This window comes from Equus przewalskii, chromosome 1 (genome assembly GCF_037783145.1).
Source record: "Equus przewalskii isolate Varuska chromosome 1, EquPr2, whole genome shotgun sequence".
NCBI classification, from domain to species: domain Eukaryota; kingdom Metazoa; phylum Chordata; class Mammalia; order Perissodactyla; family Equidae; genus Equus; species Equus przewalskii.
Genome location: NC_091831.1, coordinates 161,551,413 through 161,575,672, shown reverse-complemented (window position 1 = coordinate 161,575,672; position 24,260 = coordinate 161,551,413). Strand labels below are relative to the sequence as shown.

At 53.4% G+C, this 24,260-nt stretch overlaps 1 protein-coding gene across 2 annotated transcripts; it reads left to right on the top strand.

Annotated features, from left to right (window-relative positions):
• Window positions 1-421: 421 nt before the first annotated feature.
• TGM1 (transglutaminase 1) lies at window positions 422-14,450 on the top strand. Of its 2 annotated transcripts, none has more exons than XM_008535429.2 (15): window positions 422-958; window positions 1,247-1,579; window positions 1,729-1,917; window positions 2,890-3,138; window positions 3,513-3,631; window positions 3,765-3,872; window positions 4,302-4,476; window positions 4,863-5,001; window positions 5,131-5,234; window positions 7,374-7,462; window positions 7,952-8,105; window positions 8,215-8,496; window positions 8,621-8,781; window positions 9,154-9,290; window positions 13,435-14,450. In XM_008535429.2, the coding sequence occupies exons 2-15, from the start codon at window positions 1,249-1,251 to the stop codon at window positions 13,661-13,663; spliced, it is 2,466 nt and encodes an 821-aa protein (XP_008533651.1). In that variant the 5' UTR covers window positions 422-958; window positions 1,247-1,248; the 3' UTR covers window positions 13,664-14,450. The 2 variants fall into 2 exon arrangements, with proteins under 2 accessions (XP_008533651.1, XP_008533652.1); XM_008535430.2 differs by having other exon boundaries at window positions 471-528.
• The last annotated feature ends 9,810 nt before the right edge of the window (window positions 14,451-24,260 follow it).

Here is a 24,260-nt window from a genome sequence, read left to right as displayed (position 1 = left end):
AAGGGCTCGCTGCCCCACTGCCCTCGGGTCGGCTCCGCCCAGGAGGAGGGGCTCCTTATGCCCCAGCCCGGCAGGAATCAGCCTGATGTGGGGTCCCTCAGACGGGGCAGTCTCACCAAGGCCCTCCACTTTCACTCAGCTTCAGCCCTGACAGACCCAGCCCCCGCCCCCTCCCGAGCCCCGGCCCCACCCTGCATCCTCAGGTTTCCACGATTTCTGGGTTCCTCGAAAGGGGAAAGAGTGCAGCCAAGCCTCGTTTCCTGCCCCTAATCTCGCCTATCTCGGAAGACAGCCCCCAGAGGCCAGGCCTCCACCCCCCGATGAGGGATGGAGCAACCACGCTTCCCCTTCTCCCCAGCAGCTTGGCCCCGCCCTCCCCCCCCCCCCACCTCATAAACCACTTACCGGCCCGCCCCACACCTTCCACTCGCGCGGCAGCGTCCTGTCCGTCCGCCCCGTCCCGTCAGTCCCGACCTGTTCCACCCCGGCCGCAGGACTCAGCGCTGCCGTTGCCAACACCGCCGCCAGGTGAGGGCCTCCGACGGGCACCGCGGTGCTGAGCCCCGGCGACGGCGATGCCGTCTGGGGGCCACGCGGAGGTCGGGCCCCTGCAGGTGGGGTGCGGGCCAGCCCGAGCCTGTCGCCCCCGCTAGGCTGCCCCCGACGCCCGCCCAGAGACCTGCGGCCCTCCGTCTCTCCCGGCAGCTCCGTGATGGCGTTTGACCCAACGTGGGGAATGCCAAGGACCCCAAGCCCGGCATGTCACCCGCCTATCTTTCGCAAAGAGCCTTGGGTGGGGTATTTGTGCGAAGAAATGGGTCCTAGAGGCGTCAGCCCTTGGACCTCTAGACTGAAGAGCCGGCAGATGGAGGAAGCAAGCCAGGGGATGGTCTGCACCGCTAGGTTTTTGAGGCTGTGACAAGTGCCTACGCTATTCCTGGGACGGGTCCTTGAGCAGGTTTCTGTCTTGGGCGTCTGGTTTGGTGGATGTCTCTGTGGGACTGAGAGGGGGAATACCTTCTCTACGGTGCTGGAAGTTTCTCTAGGTGATTCTGAAAGGAGTCTCTGGGGAAGGTCTCTGGATGGGTCTGGGGGAGTCTCTGGGTCAACATCAGATCATCTCCATCGTCTGGCTGGGACTGAATCAGCTCTCTGGATGGAGGGTCTCCCGGTGGGCTGGCTGGGGCATCCTGGGTACAGGAGGTCTGAGCGGAAGATCAGAGCCTCCCCTGCCTCTTCCACGTAGGCATGACGGATGGTCCTCGTTCAGACGTGGGCCGCTGGGGCGGGAACGCTTGGCAGCCCCCCACCACGCCTTCTCCGGAGCCGGAGCCAGAGCCAGAACCAGACAGTCGTTCTCGCCGAGGAGGCCGTTCCTTTTGGGCTCGCTGCTGTGGCTGCTGCTCCTGCCGGAATGATGACGACTGGGGGCGTGAGCCCTATAGAGACCGAGGGTCTGGCTCCAGAGGTCGAGGATCCCGTTCTGGAGGTCGAAGACCTGACTCCCGGGGCTCTGACTCCCGCCAGCCTGGCTCCCGGGGCAGCGGTGTGAACGCAGCTGGCGATGGCACCATCCGAGGTGAGGCTGACCTGTCCACCTTAGCTAAGAGCTGGAAGGCCTTAACTGAGCCTGGGACTCATCCTGGCATCTCTGGGGGCCTGGGAGGCTAATGTTGGGGGCCTGGACGCCCCGTGGGGCTTCACTGACCCAGAGCTGTGGCCTTGCAGAGGGCATGCTGGTGGTGACCGGCGTGGATCTGCTGAGTTCACGCTCGGACCAGAACCGCCGAGAGCACCACACGGATGAGTTCGAGTATGATGAGCTGATTGTGCGCCGCGGGCAGCCCTTCCACATGGTCCTCCTCCTGTCTCGTCCCTATGAGTCCTCCGATCATATCGCCCTGGAGCTGCTCATCGGTCAGTGGGACCTGAGTGGGAAGGGTGAAGGCCCTAGACTGGCGGGGGGCCTGGCTAGCAGGGCCCCCTAGTCCTAATATTAGGATCAGAGGGCGTCTTTAGGCTCCTCCTCCACCCCACTCCTCACCTCTGCCAGATAAGCAGGTGCAAGTATGTGAGTGTGTCTCTAGGGATGTGTCTCAGGGAAGGTCTTGGCGTCCCCATTTTCCTAAGCTCACCCTCTTCAAGCCTCCAGGAGCTTCTGTCCAAAAACACTCTCTCTTGTGTCTCGATCTTGTGTCAGCATCTCCTTCAGTGTTGCTGCCTCTGTGCATCTTTCCTTCTGGGTCTGCTCTCCTTCCCCCGGGTGTGGCTGGCTCTCTCTGTGCTCTCGGTCCAACTCTGTCTCTCTGTATCTCCATCCCCATGACCCAGGGCAGGTGCCTCCCTCACCCCTCACCACGTTGCATGGTGGCCATGGACTGCCCAGGCTGGTGATTATGCTGCTGCTGGGGGCGGGTGACTCCTCGTACCCCTTGATTAGGGCCTAGCCTCATCCAACCCAGCCTCTAATTTCCCAGATACCCCCACCACCTCCACCAGGGATGCCCTGGGCTCTGGAAGCTGCAGCCCCGGGGAACAAGCAGGGCTGGCCTTCAGGATCTGAACTGCCCTTTCATGTGGGGTGGGGGCATCTGGACCCAGCCAGGCGGAATAGTCAGGCAGGCCAAGGGTGACCTACCCATTTCTGAGTTCAGTGTCGGGGGAACAGGTTTGGGATGTTGGACTTGGGCTTTGCCCTGACATGTGGGCAAACATCGGGTGGGGACAGAGCTACTCTCAGAGAGACTGTCACAGACTAAGGCGATGGCCCAATTCAGGGACATACACACACCGGCTCACACATTCTGGGTGGGGCTGGGAGAAGTCCAAGTCCCCATCCCCCCTCCTCAGGGAGGCCTCACCAGCTAATTGCCACTTCCCCCACCTCAGGAAACAACCCCGAGGTGGGCAAGGGCACCCACGTGATCATCCCAGTGGGCAAGGGGGGCAGTGGCGGCTGGAAGGCCCAGGTGACCAAGGCCAATGGGCAGAATCTGAACCTACGGGTCCATACTTCCCCCAACGCCATCATCGGCAAGTTTCAATTCACGGTCCGCACGCGCACAGAGGCTGGGGAGTTCCAGTTGCCCTTTGACCCCCACAACGAGATCTACATCCTCTTCAATCCCTGGTGCCCAGGTGAGCCAGCTGGAGTCAGGTCATGGGGAGGGCAGGTCAGGGCTTCCTTTCCTAGGATCCTGCTAGGTGCCTGGGTGCCTGGCCCTAGGAGAAGCCAGCCTCCCATTGTCCAGGTGATGGGACCTAGGTCCAGGGCAGAAAGATGACCCACCCAAGGTCACACAGCCTCACCTCCCCTGGTAAAGGGCTTTGGGTACACCCACCTTCTTCCTACCATCTGTCATGCAATGGCCCTTCCCAGGAGCATCCTGTCAGGCTAGAGGCAGCGTCCCCTCTCTTCCTCTGCGGACATGAGTCCTGCAGAATTGGCCCAGGGGCAGGTGGGGCTAGGACAGGGCTGGAGGGAACTAGACATGTGTGTTCTGGGGAAACAGAGGACATCGTGTACGTGGACCATGAGGACTGGCGGCAGGAATACGTGCTTAATGAGTCTGGGAGAATTTACTATGGGACCGAAGCACAGATTGGCGAGAGGACCTGGAACTACGGCCAGGTATGGGTGCCCAAGGCCGCATGCACTCAGGGGAGCTAGAGGCCAGCGGAGGGTAGTGGGAGAGCCAGTGCTGGCCTGGGGGTCGAGCTGGGCCACAGTGGGCCGTGGTCATCTGTGCCTTCCCTCCTTCCAGTTTGACCACGGGGTGCTGGATGCCTGCCTGTACATCCTGGACCGGCGGGGCATGCCCTATGGAGGCCGTGGGGACCCGGTCAATGTCTCCCGGGTCATCTCTGCCATGGTGAGCACCCTCATGTCTCTGAGCCCCCTCGTGTCTCTGAGCCCTACTCTCTGTCTGCCTGCTGCCTCCCCTGTACGCTTCTCCTGCCCTTTGTGATTCCTTCAGGACCCCAGCCCTGTCCCTTCCCTTGCAGAGGGTATTGTGGGGAGGGGTCTCACTTCTCTTCCCTGCATTGCCTGCCCCCACCCCTCCCTTCCTGGCTCCTGTCCCAGTTCTTGTGGAATGTAGGGCCAAACCCAAACTTGGCACACCCAGGATTCACATTCCTGTGTCAGACCAGGGATGGGGGGGGGGGGGCGGGCAGATCTGGGAGGGGTGGGCAGGGCTCAGGCTGCCTGCAAGATCCTGAGGCATTGGGGTGAGGGGCTGGGCTGGGGAACCACACGGCCTCTCCCCCAACTCCCCCCCACCCCATCCTGTCCTGGACAGGTGAACTCCTTGGATGACAATGGGGTCCTGATTGGGAACTGGTCTGGCGATTACTCCCGAGGCACCAACCCATCAGCATGGGTGGGCAGCGTGGAGATCCTACTCAGCTACCTCCGCACTGGCTATTCTGTCCCCTATGGCCAGTGCTGGGTCTTCGCCGGTGTGACCACCACAGGTAGTAGAGGGATGGGGAGAGGAGGAGGGAGGGAAGCCATGCTCCACCTTCACGAGTGAGCTGGGCCCAGCTGTGGCTACAGTGCAGGGGCAGGCCGGGGTGGATGGTAGGCTGGCCTTAATTACCATTAATTAGTGTTAATAACCGAGAGAGGCCTAGGGGAGAGGAAGGAGGAGGGACAAGCAAGGACAAGGCCAAGCAGGTGGACTGGCTTCCCCTAACCCCCAGCGTTCCCTGGCCCGAAGGCCTCCTGGCCCTGGTGACCCCTGACCCAGCTTGGCAACCCCAGTGCCCTTGTGCCCCTGCTGTTCCTGACTAGACACCTCACCTGGCCCCAACCCTGCCCTGTCCCCGGGCCCTGAACCCCAACCCTGGTTCCTCTGCAGTGCTGCGCTGCCTGGGCCTGGCCACCCGGACCGTCACCAACTTCAACTCAGCGCACGACACAGACACGTCCCTCACCATGGACATCTACTTTGACGAGAACATGAAGCCGCTCGAGCACCTGAACCATGATTCCGTCTGGTGAGGCTTGGGCCAGGGATGGACTGCCGTCCTTGCCGAGGATCGGTGACCTGAGGCCTGGGGGCCGAGGGGGTGCTGGGGAGGCCTGGAGGGACTGCTCAGACCCAGCCCTCCCTCCCGTCCATCCAGGAACTTCCACGTGTGGAACGACTGTTGGATGAAGAGGCCGGACCTGCCCTCAGGCTTCGATGGGTGGCAGGTTGTGGATGCCACACCCCAGGAGACCAGCAGTGGTGAGGCGGGGCCCCGCCTGGCTCCTGTACCCCACTTTGGCTCCTCCCAGCTCCCCAGCCTGAGTCACAAACCCCAGAGCATCAGTGCTGGGCTGGGCCTCAGAGCCAGCTCCTTTAACATCACGCTTCTTTCAGCTGGCTTATATATTTCCACCTTCCTATGTAACTGTTTATTTGCCTAAATTTTATTTATTTATAATTACTCAGATGGTTAATTACTCAGATGGTTCAAAAGTCAAAAGATTCAAGAGACTTCAGTGAGAGGTTTCCCATCCCCACCAAATCCACTCTTCTCACTTGCTTTTTTTACTTAAAGGTCCTGGAGATAATTAATTGAAGGGCCTTCTTATTTACGTATTTTTTAAAGTTAGAAAAGAAAGTCGTTATTATAAGTGCTACATGCTGGGAAGGAAAAAAAAAGTATGGAATTGAATAACATAAATTGTAAAAGTTCCCTATGCTCTCTGAAGAGGTTTTTGTTTGGTTTTAAGTGAATTTCTGGGTCCCACCCCAGACCTGATACATCAGACAGTAGAGGGATGGAGTCTAGGAATCTCTATTTTTGAAAGTTCCCCTGGTGATGCTGAAGATCAGCTGGGTCTGAGACCCACTCCAAGCCCTCGTGGGACACGTGGGAAGTGGTGGCACAGAGAGGGGCAGTGACTTTCTCTAGGACACAGAGCACTAGATCAGCAGCAGAGCAAACCCAGTCCCTGGTTTTCTCCCTTTCTGACCCAAATTCTCGCTTTCATCATGTCCTCTCCTGTCTGTTCCATTGCTCACTGTGAATTATATATACAGTATAGAAAAAATCAGGGTTCAGGTAGGTTTGAAGAAGAAAACAGCCCCGATAACCCAGCCCTCAGAGATAGTCACGGATGACATAACCTCTAGTCTCTTTTCTGTGTCCCCATACACGTTTCTGCAAAAATTAGACCTGTCATACACTTTGTTCTCAAGCCGGTGTCGTGTCCCCGTCCACCCTCCAGTCCCGGGCAGTGGGGCCTGCTTCCTTCTGGCCTCTTCCTTCCTCCCCCAGGTCCAATAGCCCATGCTGAGACTACATTCCTCCTCTGGTCTCTGGCCAGACCCCTCCCTCTCAATCGTCTTCCCCCTGAGTTGTGCAACCCAGTGAGGCCTGCGATGCTGGAAGAGCCCGGCCCAGGACCCTGGGAGATCTGAGTTCCCGCCCCCAGTGGGGAAGTGGTGGGTGGGCGACAGGTGGGGGCTCTGGGGCCAGCCAGCCCTGGGCTTGATTCCAGCTTGATCACTTCTTAGATATGTCATCTCGAGCAAGTTCCTTGCACCTTTGGGCTCTGCTGTTTTTGTGTGTCATGTGGGGATAACATGTACCATGTAGGGTGATTGGGAGAATTGCATGGGATCCTCATGTATTAGAGAGACCAGCAGCATGCCTGGAATAGTCCCCACTCAGTAAATCTTAGCTCCTTCCATTCTCTCTGTATCGCACTGTCCTGTGAGATCCTGAGATCTGCTTTGCCTCGCTGAGCCTCAGTTTCCCCATCTTTAAAGGGGGCCATAGTGCTAGGTGTTTTCTAAGATTCTTTCCTGTTGGATGGTTCTCCCTTCATGTTCCATGTCCTCTCTTGCCAAGCCTCCTCCCCATCAGGCCATCTCCTCTAGAAAAACCTCCTGAGCACAAGGAGGACAGACTCTATATCCCACCAGCGCCATCCCCACCTCCCCACAGAGAGGACACAGCAGGCTGTAGAGCTGGAGGTTTGTTCTGGATTTTTCTGGAATGGTGGCTGCAGTGTCACTGCTCTCCCAGCCAGCAAGCAGAGCCACAAGAGGGCTCTGGGTTTGATTCAATGTAGGAGGGGAGGGTCCTGACCTCTGGGGGTCACAGATAGGCAATATCCAACCTCAGCCAGTGGAGGAAGAGTATACGACGACTTAGTGATCAAGGCAGGCGTGTCCAGGCCCCACGCACCCCCTGCTGCCTGAGGCCAAAGGAGACTGTGCTCTTCTTTGTTTTCCTTCCCCGGGTTGGACCAGGTGGCGCTGACCCTGAGGCAGGGGGCACTGGGCCTGGGTGGGTGGGCCTCTCCCCAGCATCTGAGGGTCCCTTTCGGTCTCCTCGGACCTCTCACCTCCGTCCTGCCCTCACTCCCCCAGGCATCTTCTGCTGTGGCCCCTGCTCCGTGGAGTCCATCAAGAACGGCCTGGTGTACATGAAGTACGACACGCCCTTCATTTTTGCTGAGGTGAGGCCTGTGCTCCGGGGACCAGAGCTCTGGCGTCCATCCTGGGTTCTCTGGTCCTGCCTTCACCGCTGACTGACTAGCTGTGTGATCTTGGGCAAGTCGTTCTTTCTACGAGTCTTAGTTTCCTCAACTGTAAAAAAGAATATGTAATAATGGCTGCCGTGCTTCCTATACTCAGGATCAAAAGAAATAATGGGTATGAAACTGCTTAATAAGTCATAAAGCCAGTGAATGGGCATAAGGGATTACTGTCATTAATGCCCTAATGTGCTGCAAGGAGCCTCCCAGACCGGCTTCTTCCCTGCTCCCTGGTCTTGTCTGGCTCAGCTTGGAAAGTCGCCCAGTTTGGCTCTGCCAGGAGGCTCCCAACCTTTGGATCTAGCCCTCCCTGCCGCTCCAGGATTGGGGAAGGCAGCTGGGAATCAGGCCTGCCCTCAGGCCCTCTGGCTCGCTCGTTCCTGGGTTACACCCCCCACAAACCCTCAACAGGTGAACAGTGACAAGGTTTACTGGCAGCGGCAGGACGATGGCAGCTTCAAGATTGTGTACGTGGAGGAGAAGGCCATTGGCACACTCATCATCACGAAAGCCATTGGCTCCAGCATGCGGGAGGACGTCACCCACATCTATAAGCACCCAGAAGGTACTATTCCCCCTAACCTGGCCGGCTCCGGCCCATGCCACGTGTTCCTGCTGAGCACTTGCTCACCCTGCAGTAGCTGTAACTTCACCCTTGACCTTCAACCCCCCAGGCTCAGAAGCAGAGCGGAAGGCAGTGGAGACAGCAGCAGCCCACGGCAGCAAACCCAACGTCTATGCCAACCGGGACACAGCTGAGGACGTGGCCATGCAGGTGGAGGCACAGGACGCAGTGATGGGGCAGGACCTGACCGTCTCCGTGGTGCTGACCAATCGCGGCAGCAGCCGCCGCACCGTGAAGCTGCACCTCTACCTCTCAGTTACCTTCTACACTGGTGTCACCGGGTCCGTGTTCAAGGAGAGCAAGAAGGAAGTGGTGCTGCAGCCAGGGGCCTGTAAGTGCTCCTTCCTGGGCCCTGTCCCCTGGATGGCTGGGCACCTGGGGGCTGTGGACACGGAGACCCTGGGAGGTCAGTCTGGGGAAAGCAGGCCTTGGTGACGCCGTGCTCTTCTCCCCAGCGGACCGTGTGGCCATGCCTGTGGCCTACACAGAATATAAACCCCACCTCGTGGACCAGGGGGCCATGCTGCTCAACGTCTCTGGCCACGTCAAGGAGAGTGGGCAGGTGCTGGCCAAGCAGCATACCTTCCGTCTGCGCACCCCAGACCTCTCCCTCTCAGTGAGTGCGGCTTGCTGGGCGTGAGGGCTTGCCAGGGGCTGAGGGAGATCGGAGGGGAAAGAGAGAGGCCACTAAGCCAGGAGCCATTCCAGGAGGAGAAGTTCAGGGCCTGGCTCTGAGCTCTTGGGCCTCAGGCTCCTCATCTGTAAAATGAGATCATATCCCCGATTCTGTGGTACCTTCACGTGGGGAGTGGGTTGGAGTTTCCTCTCTGGCTTTTGGGGAGCCTTCTCTCAGGGACAGAAATGTGGGACTCGGGGAGGTTTTGACTCCCGAGGAAGGAGTTTTCTCTCTCTGGTGGAGTGTGCGACATGCCACACAATGTGTTTGGCGGGGGTCTCTGATGTGGGGGTGGGCCCCTCTTTTTCTCAGCTGCTGGGAGCAGCCGTGGTTGGCCAGGAGTGCGAAGTGCAGATTGTCTTCAAGAACCCCCTGCCTGTCACCCTCACCAACGTCGTCTTCCGGCTTGAGGGCTCTGGGCTACAGAGACCCAAGATCCTCAACGTGGGGTGAGTCTGGCCTCTCGGCCTGTCCCTGCAGCTGCCCCTGCTGCCTCCCAGGCTGCCCTGGGGCCCGGCTTCACTTCCTTTCTTTGTCAGGATGGGTGCGGTCTGTCAGGCCCAACCAAGCAGCTAGGGGCCAGCCAGCAGTAGCTTTTGACTCAGTTCAGTCCAAGGAGCATTTCAGGAGACCTGCTGTGGGCCTCGCCCTGCCTCCTGTCTCATTAGGGAGCTAAAACTTCCCGAGGGAATCATCAGCACCTCCTCACAAACATGGCTCAGCTCTCAGGAGTTGACCAGCCACTTTCAGGAATATTATCTCATTTGGAAACCACAGAAACCCTTTAAAGGACATTAGAGATCATCCTATGGTTAAAAGCAAAGCTTTGGGATACTAAAGGCTTGGGTTCGAGTCCCAGCTCCATCACTCACTGCCCTTGGGCAAGTGACTTATCTCCTGTAAGCCTCAGTTTTGTCACCTGGAAAGTGGGGATCACCTGGGGCCCTGGCTCTGAGGGTTCGTGGTGAGAATCAGATGAGAGGATGCACGGAAAGTATGTAGCTGGTGTGTGGCACAAAGTCAGGGCTCTGGGGGTAGCGGCCAACCACACTTTACAGATGGCGAGGCTGTGGCCACATCTCACGGGGGCTCATGGCTCATAAGGGGCAGACTCCACTCTTCCTGCCGTGGCACACGCCACACATGTGCTCTCAAGCTTGTTGACTGGTTTGTGCCATGAGAGCCGAGCAGCAGTTCCAGAGCACAGGGCCCCTTGCCCCGGGCCCTCACCCAGCCTGCCTGGGCATGATCCTGGGCTAAGTGAGGCTGTGTACCCAATGAGGGCACACACAGTGCTTGTGTTCCTGGCCTGTGCTGTCATCTCTGACACAGACCCGCATATGCTGCCCTGTCTCTTCCCAAGAATGGCACAGAGGGAAAGCAGAGAAGGCTAGAGGCTGCACTTTAAGATCAGCTTTCTGGGGACAAGGGGAGGCATTTTCCTCTTTCGACAAAGGCCCGCGTGGAGGGTCTGGGTGGGGGAGGCAGAGGGTCCTGGCCCAGCTGCCCACCCTTCCCCCTCACAGTAGGCTCTGCCTGGTCGTGGCTGCCCCTTCTGTCAACAGGCCAAAGCTGAAAGGGTTGCTCTCCTGATCTTTGCCTCAGCCTGGCCCCTGGATGCAGTGACATGTCTCAGAGGAGTGCTTTCCAGGTGCTGCCCTATAAGGGTCTCTGGCAGCATAGAGAGGGGAGCTTGGGACTCCCAGATAGCTCACCCTGCAGGCAACTCTCACCTGCAGATGCTGGAGGAAGGTTTCCCTGTTCTGAGGGTCCCCCAGAGCTGGACGCCCTTGGCAGCCTCGCCAGACCTTTGATTCTTGCCCCCACCTGGGAGTAAGGAGAGGACCACTGAGCTGAGCACCAGACACCTGGCTCTCTCTTCAGCTGTGGGGCTTTTGTGAGTCTCCTCCCATTTAAAGGCCCCAGTCTTCTTCCCACCAGTAAGTGAGAGGGTTGGATGACGGTTTTTCAAGGCAGGACCTTCTTGGACATTCTGTGCCTCCTCTGCTGCTATGAGCCCAAGCCAGGGCCTTCAGGACAATTGAGAGCCCCAAGGGGGAAATCCCTGAGCTGTGGGTTGGGATATATTAGATTCCAAGATGGGCGTTACTTAGCTCTCATTTGCACATCAAAGGCTGTGGTATGGAACCCCATTATAGCATAAGGTGTGCCACCCAGTGTGGCGACTGGCCGCTTAATAAACATTCCAGAACTTACTCCTCCAGACGGCTGTTGTCACCACCAAAGCAGTCACCAGCAGAGGCTGGAAGTCTGTTCCAAACGCTTCTCGGGGATTTTCCCCAGAGCCTGAATCATATCCTCTAGAATGTCCCTTGGGTGGCCTCCTTGGGGGGGTGGTTTTGACTTTGGGGAACCAGCCTAAAGTCATTTAGAGCTAATTCTAATTAATAAGTTAGGCTAACAAGGTGGGCAGTAATGCCCTTTTCAATCAGAAATGAAGTTTGGCTGTAGAGGAGGGCCAAGGAGTTTTTAAAAATGTTTCGAGCGCTGGCAGCGTGGTTGAACAGTGTATAATTGAAGGTCAGTGCTAATTTGGATGTCTAAATTCCGACATCCGTGTCAGGGAGTTGGTTTCATTATCTGTGCTCAGCTACAGGCATATTGTAGCATTCACAGCTAATGAGCTCAGCCTGAACTCGCAAACGGGTGTGGCAAAGGTCTCGCCTGACACCAGGACAGGGGCAGGGAGCGAGCTTGATGTCCCCAGCTGGAACCTGGAAAGCAATTTCTCTTGGAAGTAATGATAAATAAAGGCTAGGTTCTGAAATAGTACAGTCCAATTATAGTAGGGGTTAAATAGACCTGAGAAAGCTGGTCTGAGCCTAAACAACTTTAACTTTGTATCTATGGAAAAGTGGGCACAAATTAAAAACACAAATTTGTAACCAACCAAAGTAGAGACTACCGGTCAAGTTATAGACTTAATTTCTAGTTGTATGTTATGATGGGAAGTCTGGAAATTAAGTCTATAACTTAACAGCTAGGCTATATCTATCTCTCTGCCCACTCCCCCCCCCCCCCCCCCCGCCACGCCCATGGAGCTTGGAGGCACCTTCAACACCAGCTGATTCCACCTCCTCATTTGACATTCACTTCCGTTTTACAGACCCAAAAGTGAGGATCAGAGACATTCAGTAACTTCTCCTAAACCACACAGCTAACAGTGATAAACGAAGCAGGACAGAGCAGTCCAGGGAAGCCCCTTGGAAGCAGGTCCAAACGAAATGTTTTGCCCCAAGGAGAGCTCATCCTTGAAGTTGGGGTGCTGGCTTATTCCCTTGTAGGACTGGAGGCATCTGCACAGGGTCTGGCTCCAGAGACGGTCCCCAGGGCAGGCTTGGGTTGAGTAGGGGCCGGAGGTAAAGGTTTAGGCGGGTGCAGGAAAGGACAGAAGCTAACAGGCATGAGCAGATGCGGTGTAAACGCAATCCTGTTCGGTGTCTAAGGTGCGCGTTCAGATTGCCGGAGGAGCTCAGAGAAGGGTGAGATTCATTTTCCTGATGGCAGGGGGTGCTCAAGGGAGCCCTCCCTGAGGAGGTGGTGCGAGCTGGGCCTGGAGAAAGCCCAGGGGCACGGCATGAAAAGGGAGGTGAGTTGAGGGAAGGGAAGGAGCTCGGGGCTGGGGGGCAGGAGGAATAATAATGAGGCGGGGCCAGCAGGTGGGCTGAGTCACAGTGAGCCTGTGTGTCGGGTTAGGGAACTGAGATCTCATCCCGTAAGAACCAAGGAAGCCAAGCCCTTGACGGGTTCAGTTCACCTCCCAGTGGTTAGAGACTAGAATGGAAAAACGAGACGGGGAGGCCAGGAGGCCAGTTAGACAGCTGGTGAAACTGTGATTCCCAGAGAGCTGGTCTGGGAATAGATTTTCAGAGGTCCATGAAGAAGGGAGAAAATGAAGACGCTGTAGTGTGTGTGTAGGGGTGTGTGTGTGTGTGCACGCATGCGTGTGCCTCTCACTCTCTCAATCGCACACACACACACATGCACACGAGAGTGTGTGTCAACTTAAAGATGCCAGTTGTCTATTCTTGGGAAAGACTTTCCTTTTTTTCTGAGATAACATCCTTCTAACGTCTTGGGGTATTAAAATGCTCTTTCTTCTTTGGAAAGACGATCATGGCAGAAGATAATTAATTTCCTTCCACTTTCTTGGCAAAACTGAAAGTATTTGGCAATACTGTGTCGAACCCCAAAGTCTCGTTTCGAAGTTTCCTTGGTCTTGGAAACCCCAGGCGGGATGGGGATGGTCTGGTGAGGCAGGAGCCTCATTGACAGAGAGGGGGAGGCGGGGACAGTCTGTCCAGGTGTTTGTGGGAGCGGGGAGGGAGGAGTCCCGGATGACGCGGAGATTTCCAGCTCAGGCAGCTGGGTGGGTGGCCGCTGATCTGGCTGTGTGGAGGCGGCTGTGGGGGTCAGGCTTTGTCCTGGTCATGGGCGTGGAGATTCCAGCTGAGCCAAGAAATGTCTTAAGGGCCCCACCTTCTGCTCCTGCCTTCCTGGCTGCCCCGTCAGTTCTTACTCCCCACTCCACCCCCAGTCACCCCAGGCCCATGACCCTGTCTCTGCCCACAGGGACATTGGGGGCAATGAGACTGTGACGCTGCGCCAGACGTTCGTGCCTGTGCGACCAGGTCCCCGCCAGCTCATCGCCAGCTTGGACAGTCCACAGCTCTCCCAGGTGCATGGTGTCATCCAGGTGGACGTTGCCCCAGCCCCCGGGGGCGGGAGCTTCTTCTCAGATGCTAGAGGCAACAGTCGCTCAGGAGAGACCATCCCGATGGCTTCTCGAGGTGGGGCTTAGCCCTGGGCCAGGAGCAGTGGGACTGGAGTCGGATGAGCAAGGACACTGCCTCAAGACAGGGGCCCCACACAGAGCGGCTCCCCAGGGGCTCGGGTGGAGAGGCCTGGGCCCCTGGGGAGGGAGCCCATCTTCACTTGCACTGGGTGGCACAGATGCTAGTAATCTGTTTTTTAATGAAGCTGCTGTTCTCTCTATTGATCAGTCCATGCCAGCCCGACGAGTGTGGACCCATGGTCTGTCCCAGGGATGCGTGGGCATTTCTGGCTGCCCTGTTCAGAGAAGCATGGCTGGCAGGGCAGCAAGGGTGCCAGCTCAGCAGCTCTTGAGACAGGGCCTGCTTAGCATGAGGACAGCCTCCAGTGCTTGCCTGACCAGTCTCCTCCCACCCTAGGGGGCTTCTGCTGACCAAAGCCCTTTTGAAACCCCCTGGGTTGGGGTGGGACTGCCCCCCTTCCACGGTACCCACTGTGGGAAAGAAGGACCTAAATTCCTTTTGTAGGCACATGTTTGAGATAGAAATAGGCTGGAGGACTTGCTGAGCAGCAAAGGCCACTTTCCAATATTTGTTTTCAAATATCCTTGTCTAAGAATTTTTACAAAAGTAACACATGTTCAATGTTGAATAGTAAGAAAATAGAGAAAATTGTAAAGAAGAAAATAGCAATGAGCCTCACCCACCACTATGTACAGAAAATAACCATTAACATTGTGTTCAGATGCTGCTTTCCCCCCCACGTAACCTTGGTGAGCATTTCCCCATGACATTAAATATTCTTTGAAAACATCATGTGTAAGACTGGATGATAGTCTCGGCTTCCGGGCCGCCCTCCTGGTCCTCCTGAGTCTCTGACTGCCTTCTCAGTCTTCTTGGCTGGCGCCTCTGCCTCTGCTCAGCCTCGGGCCGTTGGAGTGACTCAGGCCTCCTCTCCAGGCTCTCTCTCATCCAGCTTCACTCTGCCCAGGTGAGCTCTGCCAGTCCCGTGGTTTTAAGGATCACTGGCTCCCCAAATTGTATGTTTTCCTTGAACCTCAAACTTGTATATTTACTGCCTTCTCAACGTCTCTGCTAGATGTCTCACAGACACCCCAAGTGTGACATGTCCAAGATCAAACTCCTGACCTGCCTCCGGTACACCCTCCTGCAGCCCCCTCCATATCAGTAAATGGCAACTCCATCTTTCTGGTTTCTTGGGCCCCAAATCCTGGTGTCTCCCTTGACTCCTTTCTTTCTCTCACATCCCCCATCCAATCTGTCAGCACATCTCAGTGGTTCTATCTCCCGTCCATTTGTGTCCAGAATCTGACCCCTCCTCATCACCCACAGCTGCCACCCTGCCAGAGCTGCCTTCATCTCTCACCTGGATTGCTGGACCCGCTTCCTAGCCATTTCCCCACCTCCGCTCTTGCCCTCTGATACTCTGCTCTTTATGTAGCAGCCGGAATGAACAGGTGACCCCATCGGTTCAATCCTTTGCTCAAAAACCTTCTACTGGCTTCCCCCAAAACCAGAGGCCTTACAGTGCTCTGTGACTCCACCCTCACCTCCCCTCCCCACTCCCCGGGCCTGGTCCATTCCAGGTCGCTGGCCCTACTTTCCTGGACAGAGCCAGGCACACACCTGTTCCAGGGCCTCTGCAGGGCTACGCGCTCTGCCTAAGTTCTTCCCCAGACGGCTCCGTGGTTCGCTCCCTCGTCTCCTTCAAGTCTTGCTTAAGTGCCACATCTCTGTGAGGGCTTCCCTACCATCCCATTCTAAAATTTCAGCACCTTCCACACTCCCTATGCCCCTTTCTGCCTTATTTTTCTCCGCAGCACATATTACCATCTGACATTCTATATATTGAATTCTTTGCATTAGCTGTTTATTATCAAACTCTCTCTACCAGTACTGCCCCATCCTAGTCTAAGCCACCATCCCCCCTCACTTGGATTGAAGCCCCAGCCCTCACTAGCCTGCCTCCCCCACCACCACCCGCCCCCCCCCCCCGCCCCCGCCCTGTCTATTCTCAACTTGGCAGCCAGGGGGATGCTTTTAAATGTCAGTCAGATCATGTCACCAATCCACTCACACCCTCCAGTGCCTCCTCACCTCTTGCAGAATAACAGCCGTGGTTCTCCTTGTGACCCTGGGGGCCCTGCAGGGGTGGTCCTACTCCTCCTATGATCTCAGCCCCCTACCCTCCATCGCTCAGCTTCACCTTTCTTGTTTCTTGAAGCCTCCACCTCAGGGCCTGTGGACTTGCTGTTTCCCCTGCCTGGCACACTCTGCCCCAACACCCACGTGGCTGGCACCCTCCCTGCCTTTGAGGTCGTTCCTCAAATATCACTATCTTAATGAGGCCTTTTCTGGCCGTCCTATTTTAGAGTGCACCCCACTCCCCTCCTCTGTACCACTTTTCCAGCTTTATTTTTCTCCATAGCACTTATCCTCATCCAACATACTATTTTAACCCTGCATCTGTCTAGTGTGTCTCCCCTCCCCCAACTAGAATATAAACTTGTGGAGTATATATCTCGTGATTTTTGTCCAATTTGTTCTTTGCTATATGTTCAGAATTCAGCGCATAGAAATGCCCGCTCGATACTTGCTGAGTGAATAAGAATGGAGGCACTAATCTATTTAGACATAATAACTCATATCATCTTCCCGACAACCTTGTAAGGTAGGCTGTACTTCTGTGCCCCCTCCACAGATGCAGAACTGAGGCAAAAGGGGTTAGGTAATTTGTCCATCGTCATTTAGCCGTCTGGTAGGATTAGAACCGGGGAGTCTGGCTCCACAGCCGATAGTCCGTCTCAGATTGAAAGTGGCCCCACAGGGTCTTAATGCCGCCCCCAAACTGTCTTTCCCCTAGTTGTGCCATCTCATTGTCACTCTAATGACCCAGCCAAAAACCTGTAAGTGGCCACTGATTCCTCCCTTTCCTTTCCTCTAACAGTCGATCCATCAGCAAGTCTTTTTTTTTTCTGCTTTTTTCTCCCCAAATCCTCCCAGCACGTAGTTGTGTATTTTTAGTTGTAGGTCCTTCTAGTTGTGGCACCTGGGACGCCACCTCAATGTGGCCTGATGAGTGGTACTATGTCCGCGCCCAGGATCCAAACCAGCAAAACCCTGGGCCGTGGGGAAGCAGAGCACGCGAACTTAACCACTCGGCCACAGGGCCGGCCCCCATCAGCAAGTCTTATCAGCCCTACTTCCAAAATATGTCTGAACCTGTCACTCTCTCCACGGACGCTGTCACTGTGCTCTCCCGACAGAACTGCTCTACCCTCCTGGTGTGTTTCCACTCTTGTTCTTGAATAATCCAATTTCTACACAGCCAGTGAGCTTTCTGAGCTTTCAATTAAATGCTGGTGCCCTCCTGCTTTAAACCTTCCAGTGCTTTCCCGTCACCCTTGGAACCATCCGAAGTCCTACCCTGCTCCATCTGGCCCCGCGGACCCCTCCACCCTCATATCCACCATGCGCCCCTGGTCCTTCTGCCTCAGCCCCACCGTCCTTCTGCTTCTCAAACTCACCACCCTTCTACCTAAGACTTGGCCCCTTGCTCCTCTTCCGGAGGAACATTCTTCCCCCGTGGGTGGCATGGCCGGTCCCCTCCTCTTGTTCAGGTCTCAGCTTAAATGTCACCACCTCAGGAGGCTGTTCTCTGGCCATGACTCCGGTTAGTCTTCCGGCCTCCCAGTCTCTCCAGCATATCACCCTGTTTATTTCGCCTCCTGCCCAGCACCTATTCTTTCACATCAGCGTGATTGTTTATTGATTAAATTCTGTCTTTTTTCTCTAAAAGGTGAGCTCCATAAGACTTCAGACCTTGTCTGTCTTGTTCACACCCCCATCCCGGGTCCTAGAACAGGGCCTGGTACAGAGCCGCACAGGAAATGTTTGCTACTTACAGATTTAAAAGCAACAATCTGCAAAATGTGACTTATCATTGTTCCTTGATTTATGGAGCAAACTCCAGCGGTTGCACCAAGTTTTGTTTTTTTTTTTTAAAGATTTTATTTTTTCCCTTTTTCTCCCCAAAGCCCTCTGGTACATAGTTGTATATTCTTTGTTGTGGGTCCTTCTAGTTGTGGCATGTGGGACGCTGCCTCAGCGTGGTTTGATGAGCAGTGCCATGTCCGCGCCCAGGATTTGAACCAACGAAACACTGGGCCGCCTGCAGCAGAGCGCGCGAACTTAACAACTCGGCCACGGGGCCAGCCCCCCCAAGTTTTTAATAACAAATGAACAAATTCTGTCCCATAGATGTGACCTGATTTATTTGATTAATCCCTCGTTCCTGGAAATGTAAGTCTTCCCAACGTTTGCTATTACACACAGAGCTATGATAAATATCCTTGTACGAGCACATAAATCTTTGCGCTCGTTTTTATTATTCCCTTAAAATAATCTCTTAGAGTGAGAATTACTGGGTAAAGGGATTGAGCGTCTTTAAGGTAGTTGATACATTTTGTTAAATTAGTTTCCAGAAAGATTGAGCAGTAACACAATAGTATCTCTTTTTATTGAGCACCTGGGAGAAAAGGTGAGAGCTTAAGATTTCTCACAATTTTGTAACTTGCTTCACATTTGTTCATTTTACCATGGTCTTCTGTATTTATTAGAGCTTAAAAATACTTGAAATCCGGGGCTGGCCCCGTGGCCGAGTGGTTGGGTTCGCGCGCTCCGCTGCAGGCGGCCCAGTGTTTCGTCGGTTCGAATCCTGGGCGCGGACATGGCACTGCTCGTCGGACCACGCTGGGGCGGCGTCCCGCATGCCACAGCTGGAGGAACCCACAGCAAAGAATGCACAGCTGTGTGCTGGGGGGCTTTGGGGAGAGAAAGGAAAAAATAAAATCTTTCAAAAAAAAAAAATGCTTGAAATCCTCAAAAAGAAAAAAAAAAAAGGGAAAGCAGTGCTATTCTCCAAACAGCTGGAGGGAAAGAAACAAATATATGTTGAGCTCCTACTATGAGTTAAGCTCAAACTAGGTGCTTTATGGGGATCATCTGCCTTAGTTCTCTGGAGGAGGGCATTAGGGTCCCTGTTGTACCAGCTCAGTCTGCTCTGGCCTCAGGCCTCTGGTTCCCCTCCCACCAGAATGTGAGCCCCCGGAAGGCAGGGACCTTATCTCTCTTACTCACTGCCGATTCACAGTCCGTGACATGGAGGAGGTGCTCAATTAAATCTGTTGAATGGAAGATGAACTAAAATGGAGGGTGACGGGGAGTCCTGAAGCTTGGGGGAGCAGCCGAGGATTGTGTTTTGGAGCATTTGTGGGAAGAATAGCTGATGGGTGCCTAGAGCCGCTCTGGGACAGAGAGACATGAATGGGTCTCAGGGGAGCTGGATAATGCCCAGCAGAGCTCTTGCTGGGACGGCAGCTCAGAAAACTGTGCTAGGGAAACCTATTTTATGCTGTTTATATTTAGTTATATGATTATTTCCTTTACATCATCCTTTATGGAACAGAGTGCAATTTTTTTTAAATAAAACAAAGAGAAGGTGATCTTAGTCTTGGTTTTAGGAAATCCACTAGAGTTGTCCTCTTGGTTGGTGGCCCTGGACAATGATGAGCCAGGCATTGTCTCTGAGTCTTGGTGACCTGTTCCGGTTTTCCTAGGACACCTGGTATATAAAGTTGATCATCAGGCAGGAAGTGGATTCTTTGCATCAGTAGCCCAGGGTTTCCTGAGTGTGAAGAACCAGTATTCTCCTTAATTCCCATGCCCCAAGAGTTTCAGTTGGGAAGATTAGTGTGGACTATGGTAGCTTCAATGAAAGCCCAACAGCAGGGAAGGGGACCATCCTAGGCCTGGAGAATCAGGCTGGATAGGAGACTCCCTGAACCCCATGTGGGTGGGTTCAGTTTGGCAAAACCTGTGACTAATTCTGGAAGCCCCTGCAGCTCCTGGGCCCAGGGAGCAAGTGTGGGTGTGGAATCCTGAGAGTGCATATACCAACTCCTGCAGTTGGTTTTCTAAGAGGGCGTTGAGTGGGTGGGAGAAACACGGCAGACCCTGTGGACAGCAGAGTGCTCCCCAAATAAGCATGGAAGCTGGAAGGCCTGCCCTTTTGGTCAGAGTTCTTGGAAAATCCTGGGAGAGGTAAAAACACCGAAGAGAAGATTTTTCTCTTCCTGCTCATTAATCCAGGTGGATCTAATTACAAATTTAAAAGCAAAAATTTAATGTGACTTATAAATGTTTTTCAGATATATGGATTGGACTCCAGTGGTTGCATTTCATTTTAAATAAAGTTAATTTTTAAAATAATAGCTAGCTTCAGCTGTTTGAAGATCCACCCCGGAAAGGGATTTTTGTCCACAGTTAGACCAGAATCTTACAGGAGACTCTGACTGGGAGGGTCCAGCCATGGTGGTGGCCAAGGGACCCATTCCTTCACCCAATTAACAAATATTTAGTGGCATGTACCAAGCAATGGGCCAAGTACTGTAACACAGGACAAGCCTAGTTTCTGCCTTATGGAGCTTACAACCTGAGAGAGAAACAGATTGGTTGAGTAACTGCACAAAACAAAAGAGAGTAAATAGCCCTGAGGTTTACAGTAAAGGCATGTGACCTGGCCTGCTGGTGGGGGTTAAGAAAGCTTTATCTGAATAGGTGACCCTGGAGGATAGCTAGCCAGAGAGGGAAGGGAGATCACTCCAGGCAAAGGGAATAGCCTGTGCAAAGACCCTGGGGTGGAAGGGAGTCTGGAAGCATACACAAGACTAAAAGAAGGGCAGTGTGGCTAAAGCAGAGAGAGCAAAGGGCAGAGTGGAGGAGGTGAAGCTGAGGGACACAGGGCCAAGACTTGGGGGGCCTTCTAGCCACAGTGAGGATCTTGGTCTGCAGTGGGAAGCCTGTGAAAGATTTAAGGGATTAGAGGTGACATGACCAGATTGAGTGTTTTGAACAGATTACTCTGCCTGTAGTGTCAAGAATGAATGGAAGCAGGGCTGGAGTGGATGCAGAGACACAGAGTGGAAAGCAGTTGTAGTCGTTTATGGTAGAGATTGTAGTTTGGGCCAGAACAGTGGTGCTGGAGACAGAGTGGAAAACTTGGAGAAATATCCAGGAGGTAAAATTCACAGGACTTTGGGAGGGATGGGATGTGGCTGGGTGGAAGGCAGAGAGGAGCAGTAAAGAGAAGACCCAGGTTTCTGGCTTGTGGAACAACACTGATTGGTGGTGTCATCCACTGATACAGGGACTGCTGTCCCTCACCAGAGAGGAAACTGCAAGGGAGGGTGTGGCTTAGAGACACAGAGTCAATCCCCTTTGTATAGCTCTCTTCTACCTGGAAATTTTCCTTTGGTTGACTTCTGGAGGATTTTGGCTTTGGTTTGAATGAAACTGTTCCTTACCCCAGGGTTCTTAAGTGTAGTCCCTAGACTACTGACATTAGAATCACCTGAGATGCTTATTAATAATTCAGATTTCTGGGCCCCAGCATAGACCTCATGAACAGAATCCCTGCAGCAGGGGCCAAGAAGTCTGTATTTTAACAAGCTCACTAAGGGTTTGACTCCCGTGCACACTAAGGATTGAGAACAACTTTTCCCAAGCCATCCCTGCCTACACCCTTCTTGGGCCAGCAGCAGCCATGAGACCACATGCCCAGTGTTCTGAGTTCCAACCACTTGTCTTCTTGAACCTTTGAGTTGAAGAAGGCTTGCAAGACAAGGGGCTCCTGGGGCAGGAAAAAGAGGACTAAAAAATAGGAGCTGTTCCTATGAGCTGTAAACACATGGACAAGGTGCTGCAACAGGCGCCAGTGGCATAACATGTACTAAAAAGAATCAAGCCCTTCCTTCAAGGGGCTCCCGCCCAGTGGGGGTGACGGGCATGTAAGCATTCAAAACACAGCAAATGCATACGCAGTACTTACTAGAAGCCAGGCACTGTCCCAAGTGCTTTATATTTACTAACTCACTTAGTCCTTCCAACAACCTTAAAAGATGGGTTCTGCATAGCAGTGGTGGCGATAAAAGGATGCTGAGGGCCCCAGGAGAACTATGAAGGGCTTCATGGAGGTGGTTATCAGATGAACCACAAAAGATGAGAAAAAGTCAAGTCCAAGAGGCAAGAAGGACAGAGGAATCATCCAGTATGTGCAAGGTACAGAAATGTGAGACAACACAGTATATTTGGAAAATGCAAACAGTTTGATGAGGACTGGCATATAGGTGCATGATGAGGGCAAAGTTGCAAGGAATGTGGAGGAAGAGGCAGGCCTGGCCAGATCATTAAAAATCCTTTTGCCGTATTTCGGAGCTTGAACTTTCTTTTGAAAGTACGACGGAGCTTTCAGTTAGGGATGATACGATCAGCGTTGCATTTCAGAAGATTCATGATGAAAGCAACATGGAAAAGAACTCACAGAGGAGTTGGGCTGGAGGTGGGCAGACCAGAGTCTTCTCACTGTGAGAGACGGGGGAACCCGAAAGAGGGCAGAGGCAGTGAAAGAGAAAAACAGGGGTGGGTGGGAGGTTCTATAGAAGTAGAGCTGATTAGACTTGGCGATGGATTTGATTTGGAGGGGAGGGAGGACAGAGTTAAGGACAGTGGTCTGGGTTTCTGACTCATGGGTCAAGAGAGGTGCCATGGACAGAAACACGGAGCCCAGGAGGAAGGGCAGAATTTTAAAGGGACAATAACTTCCAGTTTTCAGTCTGGCAGGTAAGGAGCTTGGAAGTCCTCACTCCTGTCCTCACAACAGGAAAAGATGAACAAACTGGAAACAATAACTCTTCTTACATCTGCTGGAGGATTGAAGTCATGAGGGACATGCCCCCCAAATTCGAGAGACAGACAAGCAGATACAGAGAATCACAACTCACTGAAACAGAGGCCCAGGAGCAGAAAGCTCTGGGGGAACGAGCGCCAGGATGGGAAGTGTGAACTCTCACCAACAAAGCACTGGAGGCTCAGGGCAGACAAATCTGAGAGTTTAAGCTCTAGGGGCCCAGTCTTAGGGGGTCCCCACACTTTCCTGAGCTTTACCTCCAGGAGCTCTACTAGGTTCTCACAGTGAAGATCACAGAAAAAAGCCCCTTGTGGGTCTGGCAGGGAAAGGGGAAAAGCAGCCCTTTTGAAACACACCCAGGGCATTCTGTTCTTCTTAAGGCCTGCCTTCAGAAGGAACTATTCTACCAGAGCCGAAGTGACCTGGGAAGAGGGAAATACCCGACTCCAGGCTGCTCTAGCCTTCTTGTCTTACCTACCAGTGGGAGGAGGGGGAGACAGGACTGAGGAGCCCGTGTGCAGTTCACAGTCCAGAGGCACAGGCTCACTGAAAGACTGAGAGCTGAACACAGGACTACAAGACGCTTCCCCTCGCCGTCACCTCACCACCACATCAGCAGAGCTCCCGTATAACAGGGGAATACAATGGAAAGACTGCACGTCTCAGACCTTATTTAAGAAGTCTCTAGGGGCTGGCCTGGTGGCACAGTGGTTAAGTGTGCACATTCCGCTTCAGTGGCCCGGGGTTCACTGGTTCAAATCCCAGGTGTGAACATGGCACCGCTTGGCAGACCATGCTGTGGTAGGCATCCCACATATAAAGTAGAGGAAGATGGGCACAGATGTTAGCTCAGCACCAGTCTTCCTCAGCAAAAAGAGGAGGATTGGCAGCAGATGTTAGCTCAGGGCTAATCTTTCTTGAAAAAAAAAAAAGAAGTCTCTAGGGAACTCCAAAGACAACAAGGGAGACAATAATGAGGACACCAGAGGAAATTTTAGCCTCTGACATTTACAGATACAGCAAACAATAAAGACAGCCTAACCCCTAGCCAGGTAAACATAAAACCTCACACCGAAAGCTTATTTACCTCAGTTCATTTGACCCAGTACACCTGACTTTCAACACAAAAATTAAAAAGCATACCTAAAGATAAAAAAAACACCAACAATTTGAAGAGACAGAGTGAGCATCAGAACCAGACTGAGATGTGGCAGAGATATTGGAATTATCAGACCGGGAATTTAAAACAACTATGATCAATATGCTAAGGGCTTTAATGGAAAAAGTGGACAACATGTAAGAAGAGGTGGGTAATATAAGCAGAGAGATGTAAACTAAGGACCAAAAAGAAATGCTAGAAATAAATAATACCATAACACAAAGGAAGAATGCCTTTAATGGGCTCATCAACAGACTGGATATGGCCAAGGAAAGAATCAGTGAACTTGAAGAACTATCAGTAGAAATTTCCAAAACTGAAATGCGAAGAGAAAAAAAATGAAAAAGACACTGGAGAATATCCAAGAACTGTGGGACAATTACTAAAAATGTAGTATATGCATAATGAGAACCACAAAGAAAAGAAAGAAAGAAACAGAAGAAATATTTGAAGCAATAATGACTAAGAATTTTCCAAAGTTAATGATAGACGCCAAACACAGATCCAGAAAGCTCAGAAAACACCAAGCAGGATTAAAAAAAAAAAAAAAAAAAAAAATGGGGCTGGCCCCGTGGCCGAGTGGTTAAGTTCACGCGCTCTGCTGCAGGCGGCCCAATGTTTCGTTGGTTCGAATCCTGGACGCGGACATGGCACTGCTCATCAAACCACGCTGAGGCAGCGTCCCACATGCCACAACTAG